The sequence below is a fragment of the Onychostoma macrolepis genome, chromosome 03 (assembly GCF_012432095.1).
Source record: "Onychostoma macrolepis isolate SWU-2019 chromosome 03, ASM1243209v1, whole genome shotgun sequence".
Taxonomy (NCBI): Eukaryota; Metazoa; Chordata; class Actinopteri; order Cypriniformes; family Cyprinidae; genus Onychostoma; species Onychostoma macrolepis.
Window position 1 is genome coordinate 41,267,674 of NC_081157.1, and position 12,488 is coordinate 41,280,161.

Here is a 12,488-nt window from a genome sequence, read left to right on the forward strand (position 1 = left end):
GAAAAAATCGTAAAAACCTCTCATCCCTGGCACTTAACCGTCTATGGCCCTATCACGCCTCATCTGTCACATCGGTGACTCACTGGCTGCAGTCGCCCTCCTGTGGCGTCTGTTTGATTACACCAGTCCCCTGTGACGTCACACACCCATCGCACTCATTCACTCAAATCATCTGATTTATTCATTTTTTTACATTCCATGTTTAAAGGGCTTGGTTTGCAAATACACTTGATTTTCTATTTCAAACAATGCATTTTATTCAGTAATTTAAATACGGAGCGCGTGCACGGAGTCAGTGTACAGACATGTATTGCAATTAATGCTCAGATAAGAGATTTATATGCAGTATATATGCACATGCATGCATGCATGCATGCATTTAGGCGAAGGCAAGAATACCGAGTCTAAAAGCGATCAGATCAACCCAGCTCGTTCAGTCTTCTGCATATGCGTTTCTGTTAGAGATAAAGTGAGAGAGATACTTGAAAAAGAGAGAGAGAGAAAGAGAGAGAGAGGTGCTGATGGGGGGAGTTGGCAAGCACTCGTGCCCCCCTCATCTCTGCGTGCACGACTCTCTCCTCCGCAGTGCACTGCTGGACAGCCCTAAGTGCGGAGGACAGGACAACACAGGACAGTTAGCGCTTCCCTACAGTCCTAAAGTCCCAAACACGAGAGCAGCACCCACATGGAGCTAATATGAACTGTCGGAGGGCTGGTCTTCACTTCACGACTCACACTCACAGATTTACAGTTTGAGAGGGAAGGGACATATCAGACATGGACACCTTGGTGTGGATCTTGATTTGCGGAGCGGTAAGTGTTCGCGTTAGTTTAGATGGGAGCGCATGAGCGCTGGGTTTTGGTGATCATGTAGGTTAACGGAGATCAGGTGAAGCGCTTGGGCTCGGTGATGCTCCGGTGATGCGGATCTGAGGAGCGCCTGCGGAATCGGCGGAACTTGCGCTCGGTCTGTGGAAGTGATGACTAATCTCAGCTGCCCGGTTTCTGGAGAACAGGTGTCAGCCTCCTGTACTCTCTTAGACTTTTAAAATGAATCTACACGTTCAGTTTGATTATTTTGTTCCAGAAAATAGCAATGTGCAGCGCCCAACTGGAGCCAAACTTTCATGTCAAGTTGCCTCAGTTAAATATTTTTGAATTTTGAGTTCGACGAATTATTCGACCGGCTCAATTCGTTTAATGTTTGGCACATATTGTGGAGTTTTACTAGGCCATGTGTGTGTTTCGAGTGTCCGTGTTCTAACAACTTTCAGGGGAATCAGCATTTTTAAAGAAATACCTGCAGGTACTTTTCGTGGCGCGATCTGTTGAAAAATGCATCTTCCAAAACTCGAAATTTAGTCAAACGCCTCAAAGAGTTTTGGAAACACTAAAGGTTTTTTTTTTTTTTTTTTCTGATGTATTTGCGATATTTGAATCTATAATTAAAATAATACCCAATGTCATTAATATGTTTTGTAAATGTTCGGTAAGATAACGATCGGAAATTGCTACTGTTGCCATGGTCACGTCCTCGGGAAAGCGATTTCTGTTCTCAAGCGCCAGGTGAAAATACATGCCCTCAGTCAGTAACTTTTGTGAATACTTAAATGCTTACAGTTGAACCGTATAGTCTACCAATTTTAATTTTATAAGATCCTTCACAGCCAACGAAACACCCATAATTCGTACTTTGCGTAGGTATTTAGATCAGACTATGTGCATTAATGTGCAGAATTCATCACAATCCCTTAAAATAAGAATTACCAACACTCTTAAAAGTAAAGGTGCTTCACAATGCCATAGAAGAACATTTTTTTTTTTTTTGTCTAAATGGTTCCATAAAGAACCTTTAACATCTGTTTCACTAAAGGTTCTTTGTGGCGAAAGAAGGTTCTTCAGATTATAAAAAGTTAAGAAAGAGATGGTTCTTTAATGAACCTTTGAATGAATGGTTCTTTGTGGAACCAAAAATGGTTCTTCTATGGCATCCCTGATGTGAAGAACCTTTTAAACACCTTTATTTTTAAGAGTGAATGTAAGCATAGTTTCCACTAAGTAATTATTGTTCATGATGAAAATCATAAAAAAATATCTCAACCTAAGAAGTTTTTTTTAAAATCTTTTTTGACAACGACAGTGGTTCCAAATACAACTGTATATTGGGGTATTTTTGGCGTGAACTTATCATGCTACATTTTTGTAAAGGATACGTCTGATGCTCAGGGTGAAAAACTCAAAGTGCGTAAGCATGTGACCCCGAGGGTCCCCTACAGAGCGCCCCTGCATGACCCTCACCACCTCCAGTCTCGTGTAACACGGACCAAATCAATTTAAGCATGCACACGCTCTTGACTAAACACAATTACACCGTGACCTCTTTTCAGTGATCTGATTTGCAAAATGGCAAACGGAGCCGGCAATTGAGTTTGATCCAGGTGCACAGAGTCGGTGAAGAATCTCCACCGACACATGAGCCAGCAGCACTCCGTCTGGAGTGGGATCTTACAGCTGCGTGAAGGCTCTACGCTCCTGGTGCACTTTACAAGAGATCTGGCAGGGACAGAAATGGCCTAATTGGTGGTGAAAAAAGTGATAGCATCTTGAGCCTTGATGTTTCACGGTATTAAAGCTCAGTAGCATTTCCTGGCCGGTGCATAGCAGTGCTGTACAGACAGGTGCAGATCACTGTAATGATAGGGCCTACATACAGTATGTAAATGAGGATATATCATAGACTTCAAATAACCCATTAGTTGAGTTTCCAATTGAGAACTTTCCTGGATTTGACCAGAGGAAGATTTTGGCATATTTAATTTAGTTCCCAAACTACAGCTAAGTAAATCCACAGACACTCGTACACACATAGTCTTTGCTTGGATGTCTTAAGCATTGGGCATGCTCCATACTGGGAGTCCATTAAAGCCAGCCAAGTTAACTCATCGGCACGCTTACTCAAGCGAATGCAAATTGAGAGAAAAAAGAAAGGAAGACAGCCAGGGTTTGACGAAGAGAGAGAGAGAGAGAGAGAGAGTAAATGAGGGGGTGAGTTGGCTGCTGTACTGGTGCATCTGTTTCTGAATGAGAACGAGAGAGGATGTGGATGAGGGTGGGGGGGAGGGAGGGCAGAAAGAGGAGTCTTAAAGGGCAAAGAGAGTGTATGAGAGAGAGAGGCTAGGGAGGTAGATAAGATTAGAAACAAGTGGTGAAAATGTGCAGGAGATCAGAGAGGTTTTCCCTTTTTATTTTGACTGTGGGGAGTCTAGATGGTGACGACCTGTCTGAATTGAATTTAATTGTAACAACTTGTAATGTGCTATGGTTTCTATTAAAGGATGTTTGTGTGTGTGAGTGAGTGAGTGAGTGAGAAAAGAGAGAGTATGCTAATTCATTAATGAATGCAAGGAGAAAAATGTGCTGTGAGTTTAATTACCCTGTATGTGTGTGTGTGTGCATGCACATGCTTGTTTGTGAGTGTGTCTTTGAAACGCTCTGGAATCCACAGGTTAATGAATGAATCTGTGCTTCTTTTTTTTTTTTACAGCTATATTAAAGAGAAATGCTTCTGCAAGGCATAACAGTAGGGTTCTAGAAGTAAAAATGCCATTCATTTACACCACAGAGAAATAGATTTGAATGATATTGCATAAACCTTTCAAAACAAACCTACCCGGAGCTCAGAGATTAAGATATATGTTGGTGCTGAAAGCCTTGTGGTTAGTGCGACGACATGTAGTGCAACTGCGCCTCTGGTGACCCAAGTTCAATTCCCGACTTGTGGTCCTTTGCTGATATATGTTGCTACAGCAGTCACAAGTCAGTGTAATTTCACGTTCATTATTAAAAAATGTGTTTAATAGCTAAACAAATAGGAAACAATTACAGTGCAATTACAGTGCAAAAATGACACCTTTTGGCTAAAAAAGTAATTATATATATATATATATATATATAGCAATATAAAGCAGTATATATTGCTTAAGAACTATTTAATTAAAGTATTGAATAATTTTGTATTTTTTATTATTAGTTATGTGTAAATTTATTACAAGTGCACACTTACTGTAATTTTTAATAATTGAACTACTGCATTGTACATAATTCACAACACGTAATTGGATGAGTAGTTCATAAGCAACTTTTTTTGTTCAAATCAAAGTTTGCAATGTGATAGCTGATCTGATTGCTTTGGTTTATGTCTTAGGACATTTTAATGAAGAAATTGAAGAATTCCTATGGAGAAAATGAATGGGAAAAATACTTTTGTGTGGGTGGTAACCGCTGAGCTCTGTACACATAAAACACATCACATATCAGCACTGAGCGTGACCACATGACCAGATTGAACCTATAGAGAGAGGAAGAGTGAAGCGCTGCAGTAGTAAATTAAATCAAAGTGAAATCTGCGTCCTCACTAATGAGCCTCCAAGTCCTCTTAAACACACCACACACACACATCTGTCGTCTGAGACAAAATGAGCCCATAAACACCTCTTACAGTGCCTGCGTGTACAGATGTTTATGACCCCTTGGGTTATTGGCAATACTCAACAAACAGATAAGGACCTGTGAAAGAGGAAGCACACAGTGGAAGGGTAGGGCTAATAGATGTCTAGGGTAAAGAGGGTCTGCGGGCTCTGATCTGTGAGACCTCGATGTGTAAAATATGTGTAATCGTACCCGCGACAATACGAGAGAAACAGCTGGACATGCAGTAGACATATGTATAACTCCAACTGCCTGTCTCATCTTGCTCAACACGCCCCAGCTTTTGGACACACCAGTGAAATGCAATCAGCACAATATGCTGTGATGCAGCTGTTACCAAACTGTAGTAGTCCCATATGCAGCAAATATGAAGGAGTTTATGGACAGTGAGGGGATTAACTGGAAAATTACATTGCAAAAAAAAAAAAAAAAAAAAAAAAAAATAATCCAGTACAAATATCGATAACACTTTATTTTAAGGTGTCCTTGTTGCACTTTACATGTACTTACTATTATAAAAACAATAAATTATGCATAATTACATGCAAGTAACACTAAACCAAACCCAAACCATATAGTAAGCATGTAGTTCATTAATATTACTCAGTACTTAAATGTATAATTACACTGTAACAAGGACACCTTAAGTGTAACCCAAATATCTAAACATTAGTACATCAAGATACATTTAATTGAGAAGTAAAATTACGCAAACTATTAAGTCTTGTATGCTGAAAAAAATGTAAAAACTATACGTTTTTAATAAAAAAAACCACCAACTAGTTTTTGCATACAATAAGACAAAATATCTGCCAGTGTGGTAAGAAAAATGAACTAGTATTCCCTTGAATTAAGTTTATTTTTCTTACCCCATCGGTAGATATTTTGGCTGCAACTTATTTTTAAGCATGTGCACTTGTACTTACAGTGTTACCTAAGAAAGTACTGGGCAATTTGAAGTAACTATATGGTCTAAAGTTAGTACCTTACAAGGTATGTTCATGTGGAACAGGACTGTAAATTAAAGTTACTTGTTTAAAGCATAAACAAACGTATTTATTTATTTCAGAAAACAAGACTTAAAGTCATTTTGCTTCGCGAGTAAATGCATCTTAATTTAAGAATGTTGCACTGGAAAAATAAAACAGTGCAGATTTACTATAAATTAGAAATACCACTAGAAAAGTTAAAGTTTTAGGGTTTCAGAGTGATGGTTGTCATGATTCTTAGCTTGTCTTTTGTCAGCTGTCACAATTCATTATGCAATGTGTAACGTCAATGGAAGATTTTCAAACTTTATACGTTTTTTTTTTTTTTTTTAAAGTTAAGTTCACAGTAACCATAACGAAATCTAATCCTAAAACAAATAAAGAAATGAAATTATCTGCAGAACAACATTTTAATGGAGTTTGTTGGTGGTCCAGGCTGAATTAATTGCAGCAATTAGTGGAGAATAAGAAGGAAATAGCATTTGAGGAGTATCAATATGACCATATTGCCCTGCAAATGCTTTAATTAACGTATTAACATCAAAATATCTCAGGGGTTTATGGGTAATTGGAGACTAGGAACCTGTGGAGCCCTAGAGAGATGGAATAATAATGTCATTTCTTTCTTTCTGTAGCTGGGGCTGGTGTTTGGCTCTAAGCTGGAGCGGGCCATAGATGAGGAGTGTGAGTCGGGCAGTTACACTCATGACGGGGAGTGCTGTTTGCAGTGTCCTCCAGGAGATGGAGTGGTCAAGGAGTGCGGGGCCACCCAGACCGAATGCGGTCAATGCTTAGACAGTGAGTACAACTACACATATACACAAACTGTACTCACATGCAAACCCACACACTGACATGCTTGTAGGCCATGACACAGACTGAAGTGTTCATGCACATGCATACTTCATGTACTCATAATCTTCCATGCATATGCACACACAAATGTTCACACTGTAACAAGCACTTACTTTCAGACAAATACATTTATTAACACATAATTAGTCTCTCACAAGTACACACGTATACTTATTAACACATAATTATGTTCTCTCGCTCCCTCACACACTCACGCACGTGCACATATATACCCAAAGAACAGGCAGAAGGCTGAGAGTAATTATGCAATTAGTCGGTTATGGTATATGAGCTGCTGTGTGTGTGTGTGTTTGATGCATTAATTTAGGCCAAATGTTCAGCTTCATAGTTTGTGAGGAAAACGAGATAGAGAGAGTAACAGAGGAAAACAGGAAGTAATAGATGGACACAAACTGAAGGACATAATGTTGCCATCACCACACATTTTTAAATGATAAATATCTATTTACTTATGGATTTATTTGATCAAAAATGCAGTAAAAACTATACTATTGTGAAATCTTATTCATATTTAAAATAACTGTTTTCTATTTTAATATATTTTAAAATGTAATTTATTTCTGTGAATTTTCAGCATCATTACTCCAGTCTTCAGTGTCACATGATCCTCCAGAAATCATTATAATATGCTGATTTATTATTATAAATGCTGAAAAAAGTTGTGCTGATTAATGTTTTTGTACTCTTTAAAGAATAGAAAGTTAAAAAAATATATATAGCATATTCTTTCCATTCACTGACACATTTAGAAACTGCACTGGCACGTTTGAAAATGACAAGACACATTTTTCACCCGTTTTACAGCAGGTCTCATTCTTTTGTTGTGAGTGTTTCCTAAAGGGGCTCTATCCTACTTTCTGCTCTCAGTAAGAGAAGCGCGAGCGCTGAGAAGCACTTAGAACCACAGGCCTGAAATAGAGGAGGTCTTATGTTTCAGGACAGGACACTTTACATCAATAACCCAACTGGGTGCTTTTTGTTTTTTTTCAATCTGTGTAGGATATAAATAAAGAGGGAGAATGTTATATTAGAAAAGCATCTGCATTCATTTTTAGTGTAACAAAACAAGCTTCCTGTTTACTGATAGACAAAAACACATTCTGTGACCTTTGCGCTTATTTCCTGTCACTTTTTACCCAGTGTTGCCAAAGACAGACAGACACACACACACACACACACACACACACACACACGTGCCTCTTTCATGCATCCTCGCCCCCTCATCCCCTACCGTTCTAGACACAAGCATACATCAGCAACTACTGAAATATTTAGCTGTCCATTTTTCTCTGTTTCCCCCTCCCTCCCTCACACACACACACACACACACACACAAACTCTTGGCAATGTGTGCGTGACACAAACCTCTCACCATCACAGCTACTGTCTCAGTCCTCATTTCTTTACATGTCTGGCCAACGTCCTGGATTCACACACACACATATGCTAGCTGACAGATATCACTTTCCATTGATTGCTTTGATTCATAAATAAAGCCTGAGAGTTCTAAAATGATCTTGCACCTCCACTCTTGGAGTTTGGTTCTAACAACCACAAGGTCATTGGTTTGATTCATGTAAGTGAATCTCTCGAACCCTGTCAACAACAAGTTTAAATGTATTTCAACACAATCAAATAAATTGAATAAATGTTAATTTTCATATATATATATATATATATATATATATATACACACACACACACACACACACACACATATATATATATATATATATACTAAATGCTAAAATAAATGCACTGTAATAGACAAAATATATATATATATATATATATATATATATATATATATATATTTGTCTATTACAATGCATTTATGTTATGGTACTATTTGTTGTATTGACTAATTTATGCAGATTTAAAAAATAAAGCATTTACTTTAATGTAATTAAAATGTAATTAAATGTAATTTAAAAAAACTTCTAATCTAATCTAGTCTATTTTAGTCTAATCTAGCAAGAATTACCACTGATAACAGATACAAACATATTTATTAAAAGTTGTTTAAATTGAAATCTGAAAATAAAACATAAAATAGGTTCTAAACCAACACGGTCTCACTCCCAACTCGTCATATATGGACGCTTGGTCAGGACCCTTTGGCGTCACTTTTTGACGCACAGGGTACCCCTTTAGCGTAATTTCTCAACATGCAGTGTCCTCCATTGCTTTAAATAAGAAACCCTTAGCGTCAATATGCCGACGCAAAAGGCTTATCGTCATGATTAAATTATATATTGGGCAATAATATTGCCATTATTGCATATATGTTGGGGTGTGTCACAACAGTTTTATTTATATTACACTATTTACACATTTATGAGCACGTAACCCAAACCCTGCCCCTAAACCTACCATTTGTCAATAAAACACAAGATATAACAGGCAGATACAACTACTGTCATAAAAGTCTTTCGAGGCAAAACGATTGATTTGTGAGAGGAATAGATGCGATCGCCATAAAGCTCTTCCTGTGTGCTGTCTCTGTGTGTGAATTCAAAAAATGCCGCCAGAAGAAGCCTTACGTTAGCAACTGGCTTTTGTGTGTCTCATGACCGATTGCGTCATGCTACGGGAGTATCTTTTTGAATGAGATTTGAGCGCGTTAACGGAGCGGGATCATTTTCAGCGATTAAAACATTATGTTTTACTCTCTTCTTTGCATAAAGACTTCGTACGACTTCAGAAGACTTGGAATGCAACACGACATGTTTGTAATGTTTTTATACTGCTTGTTTATGGTTGTTTTTGCAATAAATACCTGTGACTGTACTTTTATTTGCCTGTTAGGTGTTTTATATTGTTCAGAAGTGGGTAGGTTTAGGCTAGGGGTGGGGTTACGTGCTCCAATGAAAGTATAAATTTATATAAAATTAATTATATTTAATACAAATGCATGAAAACCATTAAATTAAGACAAACAATGGAGGACCCCAGTGCATGGAAAAATGACGCTAAAGGGGTACCTTGAGCGTCAAAAAGCGACGCCAAGAGGTCCTGACCAAGCTTCAATATATGACGAGTTGGGAGTGAGACCGTGTTGCAACATCTAAACAGGTTTTATTTATTTAAAATCTAAAATGTTTTTCTGGATTTTAGAGGAAAAGTGACCTGGACATATTTTCATGAGATTTAGCCATATTTTTATACAATGCATACTTTAAAGGTTCTTTGATGTTTTGAAGTGAACTGTGAATGGAAGTCAGTCTATTATATATTCTGTTTGTAATAGGTACTGTGGGAGCCATGCTGAACTGGAATCAGTCAGTGTGTCATTTTACACAGAGCTGACTAATGACTGATGGGGATTTGGAAAATAACAGCATTAGATAATGATACTTAAGCACAGGCAACATCAGATGCCCTAACCCAATACAGCCCTTATTCATCTGAGAGAAAGAAAGAAAGAAATAGAGAGAGAGGTTAATGCTACTGAACATTTTAGCAGAACTCAGGACTGGAGCCTTCGCTGTTTTTATTGGCCTATGCAGCCGCTCTACTGTTCCACACAGATTTGATTTATTACATTAACCATATTACAACAGAAACAGTCATACTAATAAGGAACAACTGAATTGTGAAAACAGAACAAGAGAGAGAGAAATACATTCCAGTTTGTTCCGATAAACCAATATGGTTGTGATTATAAATCAGAATACAGTGCATTACGCAATGGACGTTTTCCCTCTGCCCATTCAGTATTAAGTTACTTTACAAAATCTTTCAAAATGTGCCAGCAAAATATTGGCAAACATCCCCAGTTACAGTTCTCCTCTAACAAATGACAGCCATGCAGAAAACCAGCTCTGAAAGAGCGTAAAAAGATCTCATGCACCTGGCTGATTTATCTGAAACTGTAAAAGGCTGAAAGCACACTTATGACGTCAGAGGAAGACACGCCACATGAGGCAGTCTTTTTCCGTTGGCCCTCCTGACAGAAACGGTTGTGTGTGATGAAGGTATTTATTATGCATGTAAACAGTCATCAGCAAGAGCATGTGTGTGTGTGTGGGTGGGCGCTTTGTTGTTTCTGTTGTTGTGATATGTGTTTATAATCAGTGCAGGGACGGCTGCGTTCAGGTGCATCCCTGCGAAAACCCGGCTGGTGCTCTGTTCGGCTGTTCACAGCTGAATGCACACGCTCCACACGAATGTCACAATAGTCTTTACTCACTATAAAGATTAAATGTATACTCAAACAAGAAGGAAAAAAGTAAACACTAAAGTCAAACTATAGAAGTAATGAAAGTAAGATGGAGTGCTGTGAGTGCTGTGTTCCTCTCTCAAGGTCAGGAATATTATAGTAAACACAAAACAGACAAACAACGTCAAGCGTGCGTGCGTGCGTGTGTGTGTGTGTATATATATATATATATATATATATATATATATATATAAATAAATTTAAATATGTATGTATCGGGGTGTTTCCTTTGAGGAGGCAAGGGAGGCAATGTCTCCTCAAAATATTGGATGAGAAGAAAACTACAAAAACAAAACAATGGCAATATTACAAAACATGACATCAAAAAGTATATAAATCACTACTTTTTCTAAAGAAACACTGTTCATCAGTGACACCAACAGTTATGAAACTATTTTAACGATCTAAGCGCATGGTCTAAAGCACAAGGCACAAGTGCACTTAAGGCGTGCCCGAATCTACTTTTGCTAGTTTAACGACAGGAAAAACGGTCGGCGCTCCCAGCGCATGGTCTAAAAGGGTTGTTCCTATTCTCTTAATGAGTAATGGGTGTGTTTTGGGCATAACGTACAATAAACCAATCAGAGTCTCATCTCCCATTCCCTTTAAGAGCCAGTTGTGCTCGTGCCATGGCAGATTCGCAAAATTTGCAATAGCAAAGACTGAACGTGTCTATTATTTTGTAATAAATGGAAAATGCTTAAAAATACTAACCTGATTCATACACTGTAAAAAAGAAAGAAAGTTGAGCCAACTTAAAATTTTAAGGCAACCAGAAAAAGTGACTGGGACATGAATTTACATTTGATTTACTTTGTTTCCTCATTTTAGAACACCACACTGTACACCACTGGTATGTACATGTAGGTAGGTAGGTAGGTAGGTAGATAGATAGATTGATAGATAAGGCCAGCCTTAGTTAGGTGACAAATGGACTGATCTTTAAATTCTCCACTGCGGAACGAGGTCATATCCATCCATTAATAAATAATAGAGAGCGAGAGAACAAACAGATGGGCTGAAAGGGTTGTTCGGCTGAATTGACACTTTCGCAGATCACTGTGGCCTGCATCACATGACCCATATGTTTACCCATCATCCCCCTCTTCTCTCGTAGAGCACTAGACACCAGTCTGCTCTTTGCTCTTAGAAAGAACATCATTTACTGAGTCTGTCTGTGCGTGTAAATGAGGATGTTACATAGTGAAATGGAGAAGTGGTACATTGTGTATAAGGCGTTTAGGAGCATTTTATACCCACAACATTAAAGCTAATCAATGAAGATTAATTTATCATCCTTTAATCTGGGAACTGATTATATTTGAATTAAGCATAATTTAAAATCAGCATTATTGCTGCATCAGCAATCTCAGGTTTGTCAGCACAACATGTTTGAGCAGTTGTTTTCACATTTCTCAGACGCCTTGATTAAGGTAACCAAGTCATTAGCTTTAACATCACCTGCACAACAAGAGCAAACATGACAAGAACATCAAGTGTTTCAAGGAGTGCTTTTGTCCAAAGTATGGCGGAGAGGTGAACACCTCACCCTCAGGCCAACCTTATGCGTGAACTCATCTGTCTGCCCAGTGTCAAATCCTTCCAGCTTCAAACAGACATTTTGGTCAAATGGTGGTTGTTTAACAAGGGAAATGTATGTTTCTCTTGAGAGTGGGATCCAGTGATCACACATTTTCAGCAATTAGACCCCATAGATGTCAATATGAACTCAATGAATTTTTCCATAAACAAATGATCTTGGCTATGCTATCAGTGTCAGTATTATAGCTCTTACAGCATTTAAAAAATGGTCTTATTTGTAATAAACTAGGACAAACATCTCAGACACAGTTAACACTTAAAGGAATACTTATTTACCTCACTCATGTCATTCCAAACCCATATGCAACCAA

The 12,488-nt window shown here is 38.1% G+C and overlaps 1 protein-coding gene across 1 annotated transcript in view; it reads left to right on the plus strand.

Moving 5' to 3' along the window:
• Window positions 1-531: 531 nt before the first annotated feature.
• The window catches only part of ngfra (nerve growth factor receptor a (TNFR superfamily, member 16)), a 40,162-nt gene continuing 28,205 nt past the window's right edge, over window positions 532-12,488 (plus strand). The window contains exons 1-2 of the mRNA XM_058769047.1: window positions 532-813; window positions 6,113-6,275. Of these exons, the coding sequence (XP_058625030.1) occupies window positions 778-813; window positions 6,113-6,275 (199 nt within the window). The 5' untranslated portion in view covers window positions 532-777. The remainder of the gene's footprint in view (window positions 814-6,112; window positions 6,276-12,488) is intronic.